The sequence below is a fragment of the Metarhizium acridum genome (genome assembly GCF_019434415.1).
Source record: "Metarhizium acridum strain ARSEF 324 chromosome Unknown scaffold_574, whole genome shotgun sequence".
In the NCBI taxonomy this organism is placed as follows: Eukaryota; Fungi; Ascomycota; class Sordariomycetes; order Hypocreales; family Clavicipitaceae; genus Metarhizium; species Metarhizium acridum.
Genome location: NW_027094044.1, coordinates 512,393 through 534,431, shown reverse-complemented (window position 1 = coordinate 534,431; position 22,039 = coordinate 512,393). Strand labels below are relative to the sequence as shown.

Below are 22,039 nucleotides of genomic sequence, written 5' to 3'. Positions count from 1 at the left end.
TTTGCGTATATAGGTGTATTTTGCTGCCATATTTGACGATAGTTTTTGTGTTTTCCGGGTCTGTGTATTGTTGTTTTTGTTGTTGGACAATTTGAAGCAAAATGCATTAATCTCTCAACTGTGTACGTAGATGGTGTTGCATGTGATATGGGAGCATAGACACGAGCCAATGGAAAACGGCCAACAAGCCGCTTTTTACCAACAATGGGGTTTAAAAATCTAAAATGCTTGAAAAAAACAAAGTGTGAATTGAGCCCAACTCGGAATTTCCTTCCATTCATTTAATTTGATCAAACGTGGTCACTCGCGGAGTGTTTACTCGCGGGAAGTGTGATTGCTACGCACCGCCACATCAATTAACGCCTCTTCGCGTTCCACTTCAGTTTCGTCAGACGCGTTACTCGGCGCGCCCAACCGTCAAGTGATAGCTGCTCGATACAGAGACAGGCGCTCTTCCATTAGACATCGACCGAGTTCAAGCGGCTCCGGCTCACCATGGAGTCAGTCCTTGGTCCAGACTACGACAACAGCCACCGAGCATTCCTCCAAGCCCTCCTCGCTCACAGCACGCTCACGTTCGAAGAAGCACAACCAATCCTGGCTGCCATCTTCAACGCCGCCGGGTTCCACGAATCAGTTGTCCGGCCAGAGCAAATCACTGAAGATGAATTCAAGAGATACATCGACGTAGCCTCTGACGCCGCCTCCCTCTTTGACTATGAAGTGCGCAGCATCACCCACCAAGTCACCAAGCACCGGGTGTACGCACTCGTAAACACCCAGTCCGACCCCCAGACACAGCTAGCCACGACATACAGCCCCGAAGAACTAGCCTTTATCAAACGTGTCCTTGACGGCATGTTTGACAAGTACAACACGCCGCGGATGGAGGTGTTGGCCATTACGGAAATGCAGGCCATCAAATTTGCCAGACCACCCAACCGTCGGCAGAGCCACCTGAGCCCCGAGGACTCGACGGAAACGCAGGCGCAATCAGCTGCAGCAGACAGAGGCCTTAAACACAGTGAGGTGGAAGCCGTCATGAGGAGTCTCGTCGAGGGAGGGTGGTTTGAGAAGAGCCAGGACGGGTTCTACGCAGTCACTCCACGAGCGTTGCTTGAGCTACGTCCCTGGCTGGTGGAGACGTATAACGACCCCGATGCTGAGGCAAATGAGTGGCAGCGCATCAAGTTCTGTGAGGCGTGCAAGGATATTGTCACCATCGGGCTGCGGTGTTCCCAGCCCAATTGCACTTTGAGACTACACGACATGTGCCAGGATGCATTTTGGCGGGCTCGGAGATCGAAGAATTGTCCCAAGTGTCAGAAGGAGTGGACGGGAGACCGGTACATTGGCGAGAGGGCAGTGACCATGACGGAGGCATATCAGAGGGGGAGGAGAAGGAGTGGTGGGAGGAAGAGCACGTTGGCCGATGATGTTATCCAGCAGGAGGGGATGGAGGAGGACGTGGAGGACGAGGAGGACGAGGATGATGAGACGTGATGTAGTGGAAGGGGAGTCGGGCAGTATTGATTGTATGTATGAGTAGTAACTGAACGACGTAGTAGTACGCATGGATACATGGTGAGAGCTCTCGCCGGAGGGGCGTCATATTGAGCATAGGATTATACTGCGAAGTGGACGTGTTTTTCAAGAGCATAGCCAGCCGACTCTCTGTGTGAGCTGTGACAGCGTTTCAGCGCCCTTGCTTGGAGTCGAATGACGAAACCGTACATGTCCACATACAGGGGGCCACCTCATTTGTGCAGAGGCAATTAGTTCAGATGACTTGATGGCCACCCGAGCACAAAACTTCCAGGTTGGATGGCGGCTCGTGACATCATCATGTACGGTGTGGCGGTGCAAAAGCGGCCGCCCGCCCAACAAACAGTTGACGACTTGATGCGCTTCCAAGCGCGCAACAAGGGAACGCGAAACAAAGAACCCATCCAATGAACGGCGCACACTAAAGAACAAAAAGCAAGGGGTTCAACCTCTGTCGAAAAAATAGGGAACATTTAAACAGCCACCAGCCGCACCTCAGAGCTGCAGCTAGCTAGTCTGCATCTCACAGACCAGCCTGCATACAGGGAATCAACGGCCACCAACAAGTCACAATGCTGGAGTACTTCGCATACAAAAAAGTCAAGAAGCACAAGGCCGAGAAGGCGGCGAAAGGAGAAGCCAGACAGGAGGCCGAAGCTGCCACACGAACCGACACCAGCGCCGCCGAGAGCAGCAACAGCAACAAACACGCACACGCACACGCACACGGCCATGACCACAACACCAGGCACCGCCACCACGACGGCCACGAAGCAGTCATTCGACCCGACGACGAGAGCTTCCTCGAGGAACTTCTCGCCAACGATGACGTCCCCGCGCCGCCGTTGCCGCCGCGCCTGTACCTGCGGGACCTAGACTGGCCCTCTGACGCGGACGATGCCACGCCGTCTACAAGCCAACAAGCACCACCACCGCCGCCGCCCGACAAGTCCGCGGACAAGGACAGGAACAAGGACAAGGACAAGGAGCCCAAGAAGCCGAACCGCATCTCCGCCTTCTTCACCCGCTCCAAGCCAAAGGAAGACGCCCTCAAGCCGCTGCCCACCACCGCGCCCGCCGAGCAGGAAAAGGAGAAGAAGGACCTCTCCAAAGTCCTCGACCGCCTCAACCTCTCGGTGAAGAACAACAAAGTCATCAGTACCGACTCGTCCGCCGCCCTCCAGTCCTTCACCAACGTCTTCAAGGACCTCGTCAACGGCGTGCCCACCGCCTACGACGACCTCATGAAGATTGTCGACGACAAGGACGGCGCCCTGGCAAAGGGCTTCGACAAGCTGCCCAACTCGCTCAAGAAGCTCGTCACCCAGCTCCCGGACAAGATCACCTCCTCGCTGGGGCCGGAGCTGCTCGCCGCCGCCGCCGCGAGCCAGGGCATCAAGGCCGACAGCTCCAGCGGGCTCAAGGGCGCCGCCAAGAGCATGTTTGTGCCCGCCAACCTGCTGCAGCTCGTCACCAAGCCCGGCGCTATCGTCGGCATGCTGCGCGCCATTGTCGAGGTCTTGAAGACGAGGTGGCCGGCCTTTATTGGCATGAATGTCATGTGGGGAGTTGCTTTATCCCGTGAGTATCCCCCCTCTCCACTCTACAGATAGAAACGTCGCCTTTTTAGCACTGTGGCTGTCTGGCGGTTTTTTTTTTTTTTTTTTTTTTTTTTTTTTTTTTTTTTTTTTTTTTTTTTTTTGCCGCGTTTTAAAGTGCCGGTGCTAACGTGTGGTAGTTCTCCTCTTTGTGCTGTGGTACTGCCACAAACGGGGCCGGGAAGTCCGCCTCGAAGGTGAGCGCACCGTCGATGGGAGCGATCGTATTGAGGAGCTGGCTGACGATCCTGCGCTGCCGGCTCCCGAGCCGCCGGGGCGGGTGTCTACGCTGCGAGATGAAGACGACGGGGTGGTGGAGGCTCCTAGGCGCAGCAACCAGTCCACGTGAGATCAATTGCGTAGAGATGTGTGTAATGGACTAGACTAGAATGAAGAAACGCTTGAACGAAGGGAAAAATTCATGATTGGGTGGCGGCGATGCTTTTTGGGATGCTTTGTCTCAGCACGGACGGTAGTACTTTGAATATATATATGTATATATAATGGGTATCGTGTCATAGTCCCTGCTTCACTCCATGGATTAAAATAAGTGAAAACATAATCATCAATCATCTTGCACCAATTCCTTGATTTCTTCCCTTCCAGGCGCAGCAGCCACTGCCTCGCTCTTCTCCTGCACTCCCGTCGTATCAGTCGCGCCGCCGCCATCTTGCATCCAAAAGTCCACCTCATCAATGACGTCGTACACTATGTCCTCGGCAATCTGCTCTCTATATCGCTCACTAACAGCACGCAGCCTTTTGCGCCTTAACTCTGGTGTGTCCTCCTCACCAGGGGGAGGAGACTCGTAGTCTGGCGGAGGGTACCAGAAGTCCGGGCCAAAGTTGACCTCTGCTGCGCCGCCGCGAAAGATGCTCACTGCCGGGTAGTAGCCGAGCATGCCGTCGTCGAGGCCTTCTCGGGCTCCGACCTGCGGCTGGGGTTTTGATGCCGGGGGCAGGAAGCCGAGGAGGTTTTCAAAGGCGGTTCCGATTAGCTGACCGTTCTTGTATATTTTGATACACGAGTTGGGTAGGGTCCGAAGGGCTGGGCTTGTATGCAGGGGATTGGGGGTTTCTGAAGACGAGGAGCTGGACCCGATTGGTGACGGGTTCATCAGATCCTCTAATTCTCTAGTGGTGTGGTACTCGATCTTCTCAAAGTACGTGTGAGCTTTGAAGCGGATGGGAACCCGGTCTCGAACGATGTTGGGTGCCTCTGCGCCGGGAGGGGGCTCCTCGTCGGCGGCGTCGATGGCGGGGTTGTACGTGCCGGACATGATCTTTCGATGCATGTTTTCTGATGGTAGCTGGATCTCGAGGCCGATGACATCACCCTCGCGGATGCCGTCGCCTGCAGGGAAGAAGGCCTTTGGCCGCGACATGAAGACCTTTTCTCCTGCGACATCGCGAATGCCGTAGCTGTATGCGTCAAATCCGACTGGCGCATCCAGTGATGCCTCGCGTCTGGCCCAGCCTATGCGAACGTGTTTCCCCCCTTCGGGTTTCGCGCCGGGTTCGGCGGCTTCTCGCACCCCCTTTGTGATTTTGCATTCCCAGTACCATCGCCCTTCTCTGACGGCGACGTTGGCACGAGCCATTCGGAAACCCTTGTCGGTCGTAACGCCTCGTCCTGATTTGTCGAAAAACACGCTCGTGGCTGCATCTTCATAGCTCAAGCGCGGTCCGAACGGCTCGGGCTCGGTCTGTCGGTAGTATAGGGTGGATGGGAAGAGAGGGTCGGCAATGCAATGGGTGTAGCGAAAGTTCTTTTTGTTGAAGACACTGGTAGCACTAGTTAGTATAACCTAAATCATGGTCCAAAGTTGTGGTTGGGCAGATGGAGCCTTACTGGTCAGAGGCCTCAAAGAATTCTACCTGTCCTCCCGAGCCATCTACCTCGTGGTGCAGTGTCATGACAGGGCCGCGGGGAAGCTCAAAGTCGGATGGTTTTGGCGGAGCCAGTTTGTATCGTAGAGGAGAGTCAACATTGTTCTGCTCCTTGACAGATCTGTGATCTGGTGTTGCGGGAGAGCTATCACGGCCGCCTCCTTTGGTCTCTCGCTTCTTGAAGCTATCCTTCTTCACTCGCGCGGGTTTGGAGCTCTTCAACTGTGACGCGTCGTCGTGGGGAGCTAGCTCGGAGACACTGGCGTCTGGGTTGAGAGGCGATGGAATGGCGGGGCTGTGATCATCGTCGAAAGCACGTTTCTGAGGGATTGAGCCGAGGGACGTGGGAGGAGTTGGTTCTCGTTTGGGAATCTCAGTGGCCGTGCTGGCTCCGGTTTCAGCAGCCATGGTCAGCAGAGTGCTGAGCTGTTGCAATTTCAGCGGAAGTGAGTGAAACGTGCGTCGACTGAGTTCCAGATGGCACAGGAGCAGATTCGAGTCTTATCAGCAGTCTCGCACGGAGAGCAAGGGTGTGAGTGGCGGCCAGCAGTGTGAGTGTTCCACAAGATGCCACTAGGCGAGATGGGCGTTGCGGCATGCGTGCGTGTGTGTGTGACAGCATTTTTGGCTGGGCTCGGGGAGATGAGATTGATAGAATCGATAAGATAACAACAAGTTGTGTACTACTACTATGTACTCCGTACTCCGTACTCCGTGCCTGGTACCGACCACTACGGAGTACTAGCCCAGGTACTTACTAACTACGTCGTACGTAGCAGTTGCGGACCAGGTAACGACTAGCCAAAAGCCAAGACTATGGCCTGGCAAAAAGAACGGCACAGCCGGCCAATGACAGGCCTCACAAATTGCCCAACTGAATTAGGCTTAGCCTTACTCCGTACCGATGTCCGATTTTGCTGTCAGTCCCTGCGCAACGGACTCTATGGCTCTGGCCAATGATGCAGTGGCGAATATAATCAACACACTGTGAAAGGCTCTTCTCGTCGTCTCAATCGCGTCCCCACAAACCTGAGAACTTGTCAGAGGTGCCGAGTGACGCTCTGGAGGGTCGGGGGTGACGGAAAGACGCATGTTTTTTGCGCGCAAGTGCGCCAGTGTGGATTTGCATCTTCATCTTGGCCCCAAGCCGTCCGCTCGCCCAACAGCTGCGCCAACAGTTGAACTGGGTGTGCAGCCCCGACCCGTCTTGTACGACAAGAAGGAAAAAATACACTTCGACTGTCCGGAGCAATTCTCTCTCAATCTGGAGCGAGCTCTCGTGCGTCGCAACGTTTTGGTTGGCTGGCGGGCTGATCTGGCCTGCCCTGCCACGATTGTCGTCCCACAAACGGCCTTCATTTGTCGTTTGGCTGCGTCTCGGCGCCTCTGCGTTTCTCCGGCCACTCGCTATGCAAGCAGGGCTCCTGGCGTTGCATGCATCTCAAAACACACGCATCGGTTATTTGCAGACCGCCCCGAGGGCTATCCCCCCTATCTCGTCATCATTCATTCATTCAGTCCTTTATCCGTCTGTCGCCGTCCTCACCTTGCCCGCGCAGGGTTTCCAGGTCAGTGCTCTGCACCTCGTACCTTTGAATGATTGATTGCCTGCCATCTGGCTTCCAGACTCCCCTGCCCTTGCCCGTTTACATGCTCTCCCCTCCTTCCCATCCTTGCGGCGTCACGAATGCTGGACTTGGGCCTGTGGCAGGTGCATGCTGGCGCTTACCTTGGCCTCCTTCCTCATTATACTTTCTCCGCGGTTGCCCCTGGAGTCGCCGACAGTCAGGCTGGAATCTGACGACTTCTTCTCGCGTTGCCACGAGTCACCTGATCCTGCCGTCTCACCTAGTTCGTCAGCCAACCACGTTTGGCGCGGCCGGCACTCGGCACACCCGATTCGCCTCAACAAGGACAACCACACGTTCACGACCTCTTTTCTCGAAGCATCTTGCCCGGGCCAAGTCGACACCTGACCCCCATTTCCCGCCCTCCCTTCCTGTTATTTTCATTACGTTCATCATTTGAAAATCAAACAAGCGACTACTGACAGCTGACCTGACGATTGACTACCAGCGCATTTGCATATTGGGATATTCCTGTCTAAGCCGAGTATCAGCCCCGACGCTCACATCTTGTCTGATCGCCGCGGGTGCTGTCGCCATTTCAAATCCCGACACCACACCGAGATACCTCAACTGCCACTCGAGTCTGGCTTTTTGCTGCACCTGCAACTGAATGCTGATGAGTGAGCTACCAACGGTGCCACCTTTGGGCCACCAGCGCGAACCAGGCTCCATGAGGACTGCGCTGCCTTCGAGGCCCATGTCCTCCAAGCATCGTGACTCGTCCTCACAACGACAGTCGTCTGACCATGATAGCCGTGCGCGACAGCGCCATGATGGCAGTGCTTCCCCTGGTTTGAGAACCAGCCCGTCCGACGATGGCGGGAAGTTGTCGCGAGGTCCCAGCCCCGTCCTAAACGATGCAGAATCAACTGCAAAGGTCAAATCGACTGGAGGAAACCTTCCCGGCCACGGTGGACAGGTCTGCAGGTTCGTGTCGCTGTTTCTATAAAAAGTAATATGAGGTATGCGACTGACCAGGGCAGCAACTGTGGGACAACCCGAACACCGCTGTGGAGGAGATCTCCTCAAGGAGCTACGATATGCAATGCATGTGGCCTCTATCAAAAAGCTAGGAATACAGCTCGGCCGACAAGTCTCAAAAAACCACCGAATGTTGTTGCCGCTGGATCATCCCGCTCTACGCCGCCGAAGCCGACAGTTTCTGGACCCAAGTCAGCCTCGAACGTGAATTCTTATGTTGCTGCTGAACAAATGCCTACCGGCACCTGCCCTGGTGGCGGACGATGTAATGGAACTGGAGGTGCCGAGGGATGCAACGGATGCCCAGCCTTTAACAACAGGGTGTCGAAAACTGCCCAGCTCAACATGATGCAAAGATCCAAAGGGGGCTGCGGAAGTCGAGCAGATTCATCCAATTCAGAACCTGTTCCTATTGATGTAAATGCTCTACAAACACAAAGTCAAGATTCCATGGTCATTGCCTGCCAAAATTGTGGAACTACTATTACACCTTTATGGAGAAGGGATGAAAGCGGGCATACCATCTGCAATGCTTGTGGTAAGTGTCATCGTTGTTTTGAGCCTATCTCAGGCATACTTTGCTATGGCATACTACAATGATGAAAATGCTAATGTCAAGTGCAGGTCTCTATTATAAGCTACATGGCGTACATCGGCCAGTGACGATGAAGAAACCAACAATCAAGCGACGGAAACGAGTCATACCTGCCGCGCAGGATGAAGAAATGGAAGATATGGCCGAGTCACCGGAGGCACATAAGGTGGAGGTAACTCCAGAGCGAGGAACTGAAAACGAAGATGGATCAATCAACCTCGGAACCCGACGTCGACCAGAGGCACACCCTTTGACGATTGAACCCCAGCCTGCAGTAATGAGATCCAGCGGTCAGGTATCTCCGCTACCGTCAACGTCGGATCTCGCTGCATATCACCAACGGAGCAGATATTCACAAAGCGTATCCAGCCATGCGAATGAAGATAATCGCTTGCCGCCGATGTCGTCCATGACTGTCGTTTCTGAGCGCCAGTCTTCCATGTCTCCTGCCTCTTTTCTTTCTCCGCGAAGAAAGCGTTCATTTTCGACAACGGATACGGAGGTGGGCAGTAACGCTGATCTTGTTTCGGATAGTGCCAAACGCATCTCTTCCATCAAATCTATTCTGAACCCGACAGGCAGCGGTGGAATGAATCGACCTGGTAGCGCCGATATGGACGATTATACACTGCCGCCACTCCGATCTGCCGGTGGACTGTTGAACCCACACGTCCAGGATGTGTCCCCGAGTGCGGGGTCACGAAACGACGGACAGGGGCATGGAGACAAAACTGAGAACGAACGTGTTAAGGCAGAGCGCCGATTAGCACTACAGAGAGAAGCGGATCAGATGAGAGAAATGCTCGCCGCCAAGAAGCGGGAATTAATGGAGCTGTGAAACAAGTAATGCCTAATGCCTTAGACGGTCTTGCATCAGGGATGGGGATTGTGAGAGTTATGAAGTGCGGTGCAACTTGGGACGTACTGACGTGCCGACGATGCCACGAGTTTGCTTATGGTTTTCCTTTATCCAGGGTGGTCTCTTGGTCATTTTCTTTCATTGCTAGGGAGCACGGAGTCACCAGATCAGGCAGAGACTGGCACCACAGAGCTACTTGTAGGGCATTAACATGAATCAATGCCCGATGTTTGTTTTGTTTGTTTTTGCATTGCATTGGGTGCGGCACAACGGGCCTCTCACGGGGCAAGGTCGTGGACGATCGAGCAGTGTAATCGAATAGATATTGCTTGGATAGCCCAGTAATATTGTTCCCGTTTGCCACAGTCCTACTTGGCGCTAATTTGTTCTATGGTGATTTTGGTGTTTTTGTCTACAGTTGGGCATAAGCTGCCACAATGAACAGTACGACTATAATGATACACTCCATTTTGGCACGCTGTATTCTATGAGTGAGGAGTGGAATGATCTTTCCCTTCCACTATCTCGACTCGAACACTCTCACGGCTGAGGCCACACCAATGTAGCTGTTTGATGGTGAAGTAACTGCTGTAAGTGATGGGTAGGGTCTTGCCTGGAATGTCGATTCACCGTGGTGGTGTGGTACTGGTCAATGTGCATAAGTCGCATTGCAATGTAGTTCTTTGTGGGTTACGTTAATGGCGTTCCGATGGTCCGCCACATGGAGTTTGCTTTATAATCAATCATCTTCAGTTTATATGTATAACAGGATCCGTAACCACCTAGGTATCGATTACCGATTACATGGGAGTATCCAAATATGGTAACGTTCTGGCTGCCTGTTCGGCCAGGGTTGAATAATAATGATGCGACCAACGCTGTGGCTGCATGAGGCGGGAAGTGGGGGAGCTGAATGGTGGACGATTCAAGTTTTGGCCAGAACGCACATAAGGTTTGCTACCGTTTGTGCTACTGGACACAACCATGGCAATGGTCAGAAGGAATGCACGGATGGCTGGCGTCGATGATGATTTGCGATGGTTGTTGGCATCACGTACCTGATTACATTTTGCAAGTTGCAGCGGCACATCCAACATTCTATTAATCATAACTGGTGCTTGTGGAAGTGTTGCTGACGAACGGATTTTGCTTTATCGACAGCTGAATGTGGTTCGAATTTGATAGTCGATGTATGTACTTCGGAGAAGTGGTCACTTGGAAATGTTTAACCTACCGACTTTCAGGGACTTGTCCCGCGTCTCCGGCGCCATGATCGGAGGCGCATCCGTGACGAAGGAACCACAAGTTTGTCATGCAGAACAGCGACAAAACACATCCACACTACTTCGTGTGGAGTATGAATTGTTCTGCTGGTACACGTGTGACTGAAACTGCAGTGTCCACTACTGTGTACATATGTCTCACTAGCCTCAGCGCAAGACCAAACTCCCGATCCGGCGGTGGTGACTCGGAGCCTAACCTGACGACAAAGTTCGTGGTTGTATTAGTGAATATGCTTTGACAATTATAGTCAGTCCCCTCTTGTCTTGAGCAGCCCCAAGTCTTTGTTGTTAGCCGCCGCCAACTTAGTACAACGCTGACCCATGGAACCTTCCAGAGCTGTCTGTTCAGGAATGGCGTTAGCCAGGGCGCCAGCAGTCATGAAGCATAAACTAATTCTGGCCGGTGTTTGCCCTGGCCTTGACTGAAAGTTGAAGGAACCTTGGTTTGTATACTATCGCGGAGTATACATGGAAGAAGGCGAGGCTGGATGCATCTAAGATTCCTGGTAGAACCGGGTCGAATTTCATGACGGGAGTTAATAACTACGGGGAACGGAATGCGGCAATGAGCACGGAGTAGTTCGAGAACAGGCAATGTGCGTAGAAGTTTGGTCTCCAGCGCCGAGCACCGAGCCCCGAAGCTACTCCACGTACGGAGTAGAAGCCACCGAGCACAGTACGCTACAGTCTATGGCGGGCCGGTCTCGGGGCAAGTAATACACCGTGACAGCTTAGGGTGACAGTGATGGCGATCTGCCTGTGATACGTGCGACTAGAGTAAAGCGGTGGTGAGATGATAACCGGAGCATGCACGGAGCATGTCCCCAGAGCCATGGCAGACTTATCCTGACGTGTTTTGATAAAGATTGACTTCGTATGCCTTCGAGAGAGTACAATGACACTAAACATTGTGGTTGGGCTCGCTACGTGTAGATAGGAGGCGTCTCTGCAGAATGCACGTGCCTGTAATGCCACTCTCGTATGAATATAATGTTAGCTGTCGAAATATCGAATCATGATTCTGTTGAGTCGAGGTCAATCCGATATTCTGTTTGTCGTAAAGAAGAAGACTATTATAAGTCCCAAGTTCGGTACCAAATCCAGGGAACCAGGCTGCATCTTACGGAGGAAACTGAGTCACTGGAGCCGCTGCGTCCGCATGCCACACGAATGGGTGTGAAGCTTTCAACTAATCCTTTTATTCAGCGTGGAGTCATATCCGCGATGGAGATGCTGATGGCGTGCGGCGTGGTGCTTTTTGCTGCTGGTGTGAAGGAGGCAACGCGGAACTCAACGAAGACAACATGTGGGGAAATACGACGCAACGACTGTCAAGAGAAGGGCGCACAATTGACATGTTGACCGGGTTGGCCAATCCAAGGGGGTTCCGCGAGTTCATATCCCTGCGATAGCCGCCTGCGCCAGTGTCGAGGACCAGCGCCTTGGCCCCACGAGCACCAACCTGGCTGCATGTGTCGAGTTGTCGACCGATGCTCGGCAGCATCTCATGACTCTTTTCTTCGCTTCCCCCAGTGTGCTAGAAACATTTTAACCGTAGACCGATTCTTTCGAGACGGGAGTTGAGAGCGCTATCTTTTTATCTCCACTTTTCGGCGCCTTCCTCAGCCCATGTACGTAGACGGAGTTGCACCTGCCGGCCTTCACAGAATTCCATGGTCCATCCTTCCTAATCTGTACTGTCCACCTGTTGAACAAAACTGAGGCAGGCCCCATCCATCTTATCATTCCCTCCTTCTTGCTACATTCTCATCAAACTCATCGCTCATTGAAAACGAATGTCCTTCCTGATCTACATTGGAACGACGGGTTTGTTGGCTGGCATCATCATCAGAAGCCACCGCTTGAGCATTGTCTTTTTTTTCAACCACCTGGGCCGTTGACGGCTTTATTATTCTACAATTACACGGCGGCAATCACGTTTGCCGCCCTCAACCTCCAGCCGGCATCCCTATTTGAGCCACATCCCAGTTCCTGTGCGCCCTTCCACTTAGGGCCTCGTTTTACCTTGACGAATGGGACATCCCCCGGTTCCTTGAAGGAAGCATCCGGTATTGCGCGCCCTTCTCTGGTTGCTGCTTTTAGTCTCCCTTATTCCTCGACATTTGTGACACAACATGGCTTTCGTTGACGAGATGGACGAGTTCGTCAATTGGGACAAGGCTGGTGCTTGTGTGGGCACAGAAAGCTTCTCTAAAGAAGCAACCCTTGCTGGCATGGACGACGGCCTGCATACAGAAAACATTGGCCTCGTCTTGGCTAATGTGAACGAAGATGACTTTAGCTTCCATGCCTTGCAGCACTTTTCACAAAACCCCAATCCTCTTGGAGCTGACCTGCCCATGGACGGCACACCTGCGTTAGACCTTGCCGAGCACGTTACAAACCCGTGTGCACACTGTGCTTCGGGAGGCTTTTCCTGCAAAAAGATCCAGGAAGGTCGTTACAAGGGTTACTGTACGAGCTGTGTTGCTCTCCGGGTTGATTGTAGCTTCGGAGGAGCCATGTCTGATGCAGTCGACATCGACGCTCCAATAAGCGTCTTCCCGGCTAATCCGTGGCCCATCATGGGCAATCATCCGAATACCATCGCGAACCAAGAGCTCTTCCCAGATGTGACACAACCCAACTCACTTCCCTCGTCAACATTGGACTTCCTCACCAGGTCGGCTACACCGGCCGATGAGAGTGGTAATTCCGGGGCTCCTAGACCAGGGCCACCTCCCAAGATTGGGGCTCGGTTCTCTAGGGAATCTGTGAGGATCTTGAAGAATTGGCTGTCTACTCATAATCGACATCCATACCCCAGCGATGAGGAGAAGGAAGCATTGCAACGTCAGACGGGCTTGAATAAGACTCAGATCACCAACTGGCTGGCCAATGCCCGGCGAAGAGGCAAGGTGCAACCGCCTCGTTCAACCTCGCCCCATGTTGGCAACTGGGCGGCATCTATCGACATCCCTCAAAGACGGGGGACGCCGGCACTGGAGGCTATGAATCCTTTACAGCGTTGGGAGCATTCGCCTCCTGAACACGAACCAGCGTCAGTGACCGCCATTGCAAGGGCTGTCACGGCTTCTTCGTCGTCGGCCTTGTCGTCGGGTCTCAACAGTCCCTATAGCTTCAACTATACCGATGACGGCTCAAGCAGATCGCTTTGCAACCAGTCATCGACTAGCAGTTTGGGTACATCTCATTCCAGCAATGGATCTCGAGGATCTGCATACTCTCATGGGTCACGCAACTCTTGGGGATCCTTTGGTTCGGCCCCATTCAGTACCCGTGGACGCCGGAGGCGGCGCAGGCGTGCAGCCCCCAAGACTACCAATGACGGTACAAATGGTCTGGCAGTTCCCCTCAAGACCTTCCAGTGCACTTTCTGTACCGAAACATTCAGAACAAAACATGACTGGCAACGGCATGAGAAGTCTCTGCACTTGTCGTTGGAGCGCTGGGTATGCGCCCCGGATGGCCCTCGTGCAGTCAATCCGGACTCTGGCATTCTTTCCTGCGTCTTCTGTGGGTTCGAAAATCCAGATGATGGCCATATCGAAGCTCACAACCACTCAGCATGCCAAGAGCGAACTCTTGAAGAACGAACATTCTACCGCAAAGATCACCTGAACCAACATTTGCGGTTGGTACACAACGTTAAGTTTATGGACTGGGCTATGAAGCAATGGAAGGTGGCAACACCAGAGATTCGGTCTCGGTGCGGTTTCTGCGGCATCGTGATGGATACATGGACCATCCGAGTTGACCACTTGGCGGAACACTTCAAGACAGGTTACTCCATGGCTGATTGGAAGGGTGACTGGGGTTTCGATGTGCCTGTTCTTGATATGGTTGAGAACTCTATTCCCCCGTGTATGAGGCCTTTGCAGTATCCCATAGACCAGTTGCCGGTGTCTAACTTTTAAGAAATAGATCTGATTCACCATGAACGCGTATCTCCCCTGCCATACGTAGCTTCTCACTCCCCGCCAGAATCGCCGCGCAACGCCTACGAGCTGATCAAACTGGAACTGGCCTACTTCGGCGCCAACCACTGGGAGCAACACCACGGAGCACCGAGCGACGACGACATGCGGCTGGAAGGATGCCGTATCATTTTCGCCTCGGAATTGTTGTCCTTGCAAGGTATTGCGACACAAAATTCGTGGTTTCGCGATCTCATCATGTCCAACGCGGACATCGCACAGAAGGCAAGGTTTGGTCCGTTACGTGGAGCCGCTGAAAGCAGACTTGCTTCCTTGAAGATTAATGGCAAGGACAACTTATTCGAGGAATGTCCCATGGAACGACAGCTGCACTCCTTTGTCACTGCGAAGCGGCTGTTGGGGCTGACAGCCATGGACGACGAGCTGCAGGAAGAAGCATGTAAGATTGTCGGTAGGGTGGAGGAAGTGTGCACCCATCCGTCTGAGACGGTTGCCAATTGGCTCCTACGCTTGATCACCTCGTCGACTGAATGGCTGGAACCGTTTAGACGTCGGGCGAATTTGCCACGAAGTGAAGACGTCCAGCACCAAACCGTCCGGTCCAAAGACCCGAGATCTATCGACTCGACTATCCACAGCCACTCTCGCTTGGAACGTGAGCTGGCAGATTACCTCAGGCAGCAGCGGTCTATTGGACATGAGCCAACGGATGAGGACCTGCAACGACAAGCTCGTATTATCATCTACGAGTTCGATGATGGATGGAATCAAACAGCTGCCGACAGTATTCAGTGGCTCGAATCATTCAGAAATCGACACCCTGAAGGGGGTTCTCCCGATAACGCGCCTACCACGACGACAGACTCTTACCCTGCCACAACCACTGTAGCTAGTACAGGTCCAACGTCGTGTCACAAATCACCCAAATCCGCCGAGGAGCCCCCAAAGCATTTGGCCCAAAATGACTTTCAACATCTGCTTTCGATTGATAGGAACGGCAGGGCCATGCCCTTCTTTCTGAATGATGCCAATTGCTACCGGCGTCTAGCCAAGGAACTGAGACGTTGGGTTAAGTCGACCATGTCTCCCAACAACCCCAGTCGGCACACCCCGACTGACGAGGAGCTGCAATATCAAGCACGGTGGATTCTCTATGATGAGTAAGTCCACATGAGCGCACCCTATCACCTCTAGCGAACTGGTAACTAACACACGACAGTGATGATCCTTGGAACCAGACCGCCGCAGACAATGCTGAATGGCTTCAGCGATTCAAGCGTGATGTTGGCATTGCTAAGGATCCAGGTCCAGGTCTACCAAAAGGCTACTCGTGGTCACTATCGCAAGGCGGATCGGGGTTTGCACCGCCATATGCCTATCCGAAGGGCAACGTCGAACCGTTCCTTCAGGACGTTGAAGTCAACATGCGCGACGGCGCCAAGCTATTTAAGGCTGGACATGACGCCGCAAACCACTTTTTGGAAACGCTGCTATCCGAAAATAGCCGCCCGGCAAATGTATTTTGCTCTCGTGAGTTGGAAGCTGGTCTAGTGCAGTTTGTCAAGAAGAACGTCACAGATACCGGGCGTCTACCTACGGATGCAGCCATGCAGATGCGTGCAAAGGATATTGTTAACGCAACAGAGACAGCGGCTGATGACCCTGTCCTGCTAGAGAAGTTCAAAGCTTGGATGAAGGGTCAACTGGCACATGCTCTGCCCGCCGACGATGACCAGACGAGCCAGCAGCCTTCCTTGCTGCCGATGAATATGGATATGAATATTACGGACGCAGAGCTGGGCGATATATTAAAGGAGATGGACTTTAATTTTGATGTCAATACGTTGGAGACGAGTTTACAAGGACAGGATGAAGAGTCGGGTGGGGTGAGCCTCTTCCAGGAACCATCTGTCTACGAATAGACGGCCAAGTTGGAATAATCATGCTAAAGTTGAAAGGGGGAAGCCTGTAAGTGGAATTGACGATGTAATACTGTGTGGCATGGGGGAAAGGGGGAATAGGAAGGGCGCACACTCAACACATTAGGGCAGCCCGACTAAAAGCATTGTTTTGGATACGTCATGGTGGCAAAGGCGTTTTGTATTTATGCGCACAAACTTGGCTTTTACTTTACATACCTACCTAGTAGTTAGCCAGTAGTATTGTATAGTTGGCTTTGTGTGAGCGTATGTAGCTTGTGTTGTCCGAAAGCCGTGGTTCGGTTCGACTCGCTGTCCGAGTTGCACCCACTTGCTGCTGCAGGCCTGGCATGACGGATGAATTGTGCTCATTGGCGCAATTAAAGTTGCATGGGACGTCTGGAGTTCACCATTACTTGGACTAATACTTGGACACATGCAATGTCCAACATGGATGTCGCCCAACCAACCAAGTGCTTGCCAGCCTCGATCCACGCACCACGCACTCCCCGCCGATTTGACCAGACGTCTGGTCGCAGCAAGTAGTTAGTACTCGGATCGTTAGTTGAATCGGCCGTCCAACTTGGTGGCGACGCCGCGGTCCCGCTAAGGCCGACAAGGGCAGGAAGGTTGCTTGGGGTTGCGTGCCGAGCCGCCGGATCAACGATGAACTAGATGCTGGATGTGTCCACTGCGTCAGTGGTGGGTGCCTTGTTGTTTGTTGACTTGGAACATGACAACCAGGTCAAGATGCCAAGATCGATTTGTCGAGTACGGAGTTACGAGTGCATACAGTATACAGAACACAAATGTCCCATTGGCCCACACCTGGGCCAGTTGACAGGGAAAGAGTTTGTCGCATCAATTCAATGTTGATGGCGGCATGAATGTCGCCGAGCTCCTGCCCACAAACAATCAAACAGGCGCGCACACTTGCCAGGTTCAGGCCAGGTACCTAGACAAACGAGAAGTAGCCTGGCCTGCTTGCGCGGTGTAGTACGAAGTCGGCAGGTGGGGATTTCGACAGCTCTTGCCCCAACTGCCCAGCTTCGGTGGCAAGCGGGAATACCAGCCAGTGCTCGGTGCGCCAGCCTTGACAGCACAAGTACATACAGATTCTCGACTCCAAAATGTCGACGCTTCCTCCGTACAATGTGCCGGCTTGCCAATGTCCCTCGACAGCCTCTCCAACAGGGCTCAAGTGCTCTCCTTGCATCTGACCTCAAATCTTCGCCAGCGCCTTCTCCAGACGCCTGAGTGTCCTGCCGTCGCCGCTAACTCAGGCACCGGGAGATTTCATTCTTATCCCACCAACCGACCAGTCGACCAGTCGACCCCTCCACCTGCCTGCGGCCCAGGGCGAGCTCGAGTAACATTTGACCAGGAGCATCACTGCATCACTGCCTGGCTCGGCAGGGACCATGCCTACATACTTGTGCCATGGATTCCGGTGGTACCGCCGCAGCATCCGTATCTTTATCATCCTCAACGACCTCGAAGACTGCACGCCAGACTGGATCATCGGGCGAGACACGGCCGCCTTAATTCTCAGCCAATTCGCCGAGTCGTTTGACTTTGTACCAAGGCTGGAAAACGAAGACGGCACCGTCACGCGACCCGGGTCCAACGAGACGACGCCCACACGAGAGAAGCAGCCACAGTCTTACGACGATGATTTGGCCATGCCTGTATCCAAGGTGCCTGCCGGCGAGGACAGCGTGCTCGTACATGAATGGTCACCAGTAAAACTCTTGGAGGAATACCATGTAGACGAAGCGGAACATGCTGCGAGGCCATACGCATACGTGGCCGATCATGTCGTCCGTGTGGATCTCGGGGTAGACATTGTGGCAGAAATGGCAAGGTACGAGGATACGGTCAAGCAAACCCAGTCGCAGTGGTTTGAACAGCTACGTGCCCAAGTCCAAGCGGAAGAGCAATCACGGTGGTATGTGGTTGTTTGTGACGACACAGATCGGGAGGCACCAGAAAGCTACTACGACGGCGGGGGTGGAGAATTGCCCGAGATGGAAGCAGCTCGACAACCTCAACCTCAACCACAACCACAACCGCGGCCAGGTGTGATATCAAGGACAGGTACGTCGTCCATGGCAGGCGATCGACTGGACTCGGGCGACGCTGGGGGAGACTCGTTGGGGAGCAGACCGGACGTACCAACGCAGCCCACCTTCCTTGGCCAGGATCCCTTCAAGAAAGAGCTGCCGCCAACCCCGCGATTGAAGAAGAAGCTATCCATACGACGACTTTTTTCCAAGAAGGATCCGTAGCCGGGCGCGGATAAACGTTTCCTATTGATGAGGGCCATGATGAAGACGCGATACGAACTTTGTGGGAACGAGGCGTAAGGAGGGATTAGACGGCGTTGGCCATCAAGTTTTCCAAAGTGACACGCTGTAACAGGGCATTTCGTGCTGTGAAAAGCAATCTACTTGAAGCGTTAGCGAATGTGGGATTATTCGTACATAGAAATCAAAAAAATTTCTAAAGAAGAATAGTTTCCCCAAGGTCCTCTGAAGCGACGTCATGTACCAGTGAACTTGGTCGCATATAAATATATATTGTCAGAGACTCACTCGGCACTGCACTTGGGAAACCAAGATGCGCCGCGTCGACACGGGCGTCTGTATATGGCATAGGCAGGCATTAGCATTTATCTCATAACACTTGGCTGGATATACAGCCCTGATTCCTAATCATTCGCCGTGTTTGCCTTTATCTGCTGCGCGGCCGAATGACGTCGCCATCACGTGTGGAGGTCCCAACCGGCATCCAGCCTCATGTCGCATGTCGTATCTCGTCCTAGCCAACGTCCAACGTCCTACGCCCAAAAATCCACACTCATGTAAGGCTCACCGCGGCATCCCCCAACGCACAATCGCAAGCAGTGCGCATGGCGGCCGCCCCGGCCAGCTCCATTGAAGCCGTCACACCTCCCGAGGGGACGGGGCCTTGGTGTGCCCCGACATTGTCGAAACACGAAACAAACACCCAGCAAGCAAACATCCCATGGCCCACACCGGCCGCCGCAGCCCCTGGAACCCGGGCGAGGCGTCCCCGTCCTTTGCACAGACCGGCGCCGAATCCAGGCTCGACGACAGCGACGACGAGGCCGTCATCGACGAGTTCGACCTGCGCCATGAGGCCGGAGGCGGCGTCGAGGCCTACGAAATGGTCGAGCGGCATGGCGGGCACAGACGCATGAGTGCGAGGAGCGCGAGCACAGTCGCCAGTTTCCAGCTGTACACGCCCGACGAGGACCTGGCGGTGCGGAGGAAGTTTGACAGGAAGCTGGTGCTGTTTGTGGCCTTTCTCTTCCTGCTGAGCTTTCTGGATCGGTCGAGTACGTCGCCCTGCCTGACCCAATTCTTGTACAGGAGCTGACGCCATGTAGACATCGGCAATGCAAGGATAGCCGGCATGGACGAGGACTTGCAGACGACGCCGCCCCGAGACGACTGGTATGAATGGGCCCTGACGGCGTTTTACATCTCGTACATTGCCTTCGAGTGGATGGCGTTGCTGTTCAAGCTCGTGCCCGCCCACGTAGTTGTGTCCATGACCGTCCTGTCATGGGGCCTCACGGCGTCGCTGCAAGCAATTGCGCCTTCGTATCCAGTGCTGATCGCCCTGAGGGTGCTCCTCGGCATCGGGGAAGCAGGGTTCACAGGCATCCCCTTCTATCTGAGCTTCTTCTTCAAACGAGAGGAACTGGCCTTTCGAACAGCCATGTTCATATCAGGTACGCCAACCCACACACACAGAGAATGAAGCCTTGCTCTCCAAAACCACAACAACTGACAAACACACACAAAAAAAAAAAAGCCGCCCCTCTCGCAACAAGCTTCGCCTCAACGCTAGCCTACATCATCGTCAAGTTCGCGTCCCTATCGCCCATTGCCCCCTGGCGTCTCCTCTTCCTCCTCGAGGGCCTGCCGTCGGTTCTCGCCGCCGTCGCCGCATTCACCACGATCCCGGACTCGCCCTCGTCGGCGCCGTATCTCACGCAGCGCGAGAAGAAAGTCGCCCGCCTGCGCCTCCGCCGCGACCACCACCCCTCGCACCAGTCTCACAAGCCCGCCTCCGGCCTCCGACCCCGCGACCTGCTGCTCGTCTTCGCAGACCCCGTCGCCTGGCTCACGTCGGCCATGTTCTTCCTCACAAACATGGCCTACTCCTCCCTGCCCGTCTTCCTGCCCAAGATCATGACGGAAATGGGCCACGACGCACTGACCTCGCAGGCGCTCTCGGCGCCGCCCTACCTCATCGCCTTTGTCGTCGTCTTGTTCACGGCCCACATGTCGGACCGCCTCCAGGCGCGCACCATACCCATTGTCCTGCATGCCTTGGCCTCGGCCGCGGGCTACGGGGCCCTGGCCCTGGCCGAGCCGCTCCATTTGCCTCCGTTCCTGAGGTACGTGGCCGTGTACCCCGCCACGGTGGGCTTCTTCAACGTCGTCACGCTCATTATAGCGTGGAGCATAAACAACCAGGCCAGCCAGACGAGACAAGGCGGCGGCTTTGCCGTCCTGCAGTTCATAGGGCAGTGTGGTCCGTTGGTGGGTACGAGGCTGTATCCGGATAGGGACGCACCGTACTATACGAGCGGCATGGGTGCCTGTGCTTTGGCAATGTTGGCCGTTGCCGCCTTGGCTGTTATTTTGAGGTGGTATTTGCAGTACAGGAACAGGAAGATGGACCAGAAAGAGGTGGACCGCGAGCACGATGAGTATACCGTGGAGGAGGAAGGGCTTGTTGCCTCTGGGAAACGAAAACCAGAGCCAGCTCACTTCTTCAGGTACATGTTGTAAAACGCAAATACAACAACGGCCAAATTTGCACTCGGAGGGTTTGAAAGAAGCATGGAATTCTTATATTTGTCCCTTGGTACCTCTTCTCTAATTTCTAAAAGCTCCTTCTCGAATCATGCGTCTAACCCTATTCCCATTGTGAATTATTTGGCGTGAAACAAAGCTTTTCGCTGGTACTTGAGGCGATGATATGCTCCACTAAGGCGACGACTACTATCGTGGTACACATTGGCCGCCCATTGACGGAAAGCCATAAGACGGGGGCGTTTCGACAAGGACCTGGTCAGGCTGCGAAGAGACAACTGCGATACCTTTCGCTTGGACCGATGGAAGGTCTGGGTGGCGGTAAAAGTAAGACCGTCTTTGGGCTCTGGGCTTCTATTCCGATCCGCGTCCACGGTGCCATCATACTGAGAGTCCAGGGGTTTGAAATAATCTTGGGCATGTTGGGCCGGACCACGGGCGGATTGCTGCGACGGGGGGCTGGACGGGGACAGAGAAAAGTCCCCCCTCTGGGACAAAGAATCGGACGGGAACAGGTCAGAGCTATCCGCCAGAGAATAGTTGTTATACGTGGCCGACTTGACGGGCCGAGATATGCCCTGCCACTCCGTGATGGCTGCGGCCGCGTCTGCCATGAGTTCCTGATTGCTGGTGTCGCCGACGGCTTGCTGATTAGACGAAGGCGAACTCGATCGGAGATTCGACAAGCAATCATTTGTTCGCCCAAAGCGTGAAAGGCCAGAGAGGCTGAGTCTATTGCCGCGGCAGTACTCTGAGACTGGGGACTGCATCCGCGGCGTATTGTGTGACGACGGGTATGCCGACGAGGCACTCCTAATATGAGATGCCCTGCGAGAAATCCAAGCATCACACTGAGGGGGGGGAGTAAGAGTATGCGTTGAATCCGCCATAATGGTTGGTACTGGTCAAGTGTTATTTCATGAAAGGACA

The 22,039-nt window shown here is 53.9% G+C and overlaps 9 protein-coding genes across 9 annotated transcripts; 7 read left to right on the top strand and 2 right to left on the bottom strand.

Moving 5' to 3' along the window:
- The first annotated feature begins 305 nt into the window (after window positions 1-305).
- J3458_020605 (uncharacterized protein) lies at window positions 306-1,941 on the top strand. The gene has a single exon (XM_007815911.2). It carries the CDS (start codon window positions 496-498, stop codon window positions 1,501-1,503), a length of 1,008 nt encoding a protein of 335 aa, XP_007814102.1. The 5' UTR covers window positions 306-495; the 3' UTR covers window positions 1,504-1,941.
- Window positions 1,942-2,117: 176 nt separating this feature from the next.
- J3458_020604 (uncharacterized protein) lies at window positions 2,118-3,492 on the top strand (the record flags this gene model as incomplete). Its single annotated transcript, XM_007815912.1, has 2 exons — window positions 2,118-3,126; window positions 3,284-3,492. 2 exons carry the CDS (start codon window positions 2,118-2,120, stop codon window positions 3,490-3,492), a joined length of 1,218 nt encoding a protein of 405 aa, XP_007814103.1.
- A 216-nt stretch (window positions 3,493-3,708) lies between these two features.
- Window positions 3,709-5,440, bottom strand: ASH2 (transcription factor, contains a PHD finger motif; the record flags this gene model as incomplete). Its single annotated transcript, XM_007815913.2, has 2 exons — window positions 3,709-4,927; window positions 4,995-5,440. The coding sequence occupies 2 exons, from the start codon at window positions 5,438-5,440 to the stop codon at window positions 3,709-3,711; spliced, it is 1,665 nt and encodes a 554-aa protein (XP_007814104.1).
- A 1,890-nt stretch (window positions 5,441-7,330) lies between these two features.
- On the top strand, window positions 7,331-9,074 carry SFU1 (Suppressor of ferric uptake 1; the record flags this gene model as incomplete). Its single annotated transcript, XM_066122131.1, has 3 exons — window positions 7,331-7,587; window positions 7,644-8,179; window positions 8,266-9,074. The coding sequence occupies 3 exons, from the start codon at window positions 7,331-7,333 to the stop codon at window positions 9,072-9,074; spliced, it is 1,602 nt and encodes a 533-aa protein (XP_065972757.1).
- Window positions 9,075-11,359: 2,285 nt separating this feature from the next.
- On the top strand, window positions 11,360-11,740 carry J3458_020601 (uncharacterized protein; the record flags this gene model as incomplete). Its single annotated transcript, XM_066122130.1, has 1 exon — window positions 11,360-11,740. One exon carries the CDS (start codon window positions 11,360-11,362, stop codon window positions 11,738-11,740), a length of 381 nt encoding a protein of 126 aa, XP_065972756.1.
- A 365-nt stretch (window positions 11,741-12,105) lies between these two features.
- Window positions 12,106-16,831, top strand: J3458_020600 (uncharacterized protein). Its single transcript, XM_007815915.2, has 3 exons — window positions 12,106-14,263; window positions 14,324-15,497; window positions 15,557-16,831. Exons 1-3 carry the CDS (start codon window positions 12,514-12,516, stop codon window positions 16,257-16,259), a joined length of 3,627 nt encoding a protein of 1,208 aa, XP_007814106.2. The 5' UTR covers window positions 12,106-12,513; the 3' UTR covers window positions 16,260-16,831.
- An 846-nt stretch (window positions 16,832-17,677) lies between these two features.
- J3458_020599 (uncharacterized protein) lies at window positions 17,678-18,544 on the top strand (the record flags this gene model as incomplete). Its single annotated transcript, XM_007815916.1, has 1 exon — window positions 17,678-18,544. The coding sequence occupies one exon, from the start codon at window positions 17,678-17,680 to the stop codon at window positions 18,542-18,544; it is 867 nt and encodes a 288-aa protein (XP_007814107.1).
- A 739-nt stretch (window positions 18,545-19,283) lies between these two features.
- On the top strand, window positions 19,284-21,085 carry J3458_020598 (uncharacterized protein; the record flags this gene model as incomplete). The annotated part of the gene is made up of 3 exons (XM_007815917.2): window positions 19,284-19,617; window positions 19,669-20,016; window positions 20,100-21,085. 3 exons carry the CDS (start codon window positions 19,284-19,286, stop codon window positions 21,083-21,085), a joined length of 1,668 nt encoding a protein of 555 aa, XP_007814108.2.
- A 143-nt stretch (window positions 21,086-21,228) lies between these two features.
- Window positions 21,229-21,999, bottom strand: J3458_020597 (uncharacterized protein; the record flags this gene model as incomplete). The annotated part of the gene is made up of 1 exon (XM_066122129.1): window positions 21,229-21,999. The coding sequence occupies one exon, from the start codon at window positions 21,997-21,999 to the stop codon at window positions 21,229-21,231; it is 771 nt and encodes a 256-aa protein (XP_065972755.1).
- Window positions 22,000-22,039: the final 40 nt, after the last annotated feature.

Excerpts from the sequence above, each read along its gene's own strand:
- J3458_020605 (XM_007815911.2), top strand. The coding sequence starts at position 496 with ATGGAGTCAGTCCTTGGTCCAGACTACGACAACAGCCACCGAGCATTC.
- J3458_020600 (XM_007815915.2), top strand. The coding sequence starts at position 12,514 with ATGGCTTTCGTTGACGAGATGGACGAGTTCGTCAATTGGGACAAGGCT. Across the intron at positions 14,264-14,323 it reads TGAGAACTCTATTCCCCCGT|ATCTGATTCACCATGAACGC; the intron begins GTATGAGGCCTT and ends TTTAAGAAATAG. Across the intron at positions 15,498-15,556 it reads CGGTGGATTCTCTATGATGA|TGATGATCCTTGGAACCAGA; the intron begins GTAAGTCCACAT and ends AACACACGACAG.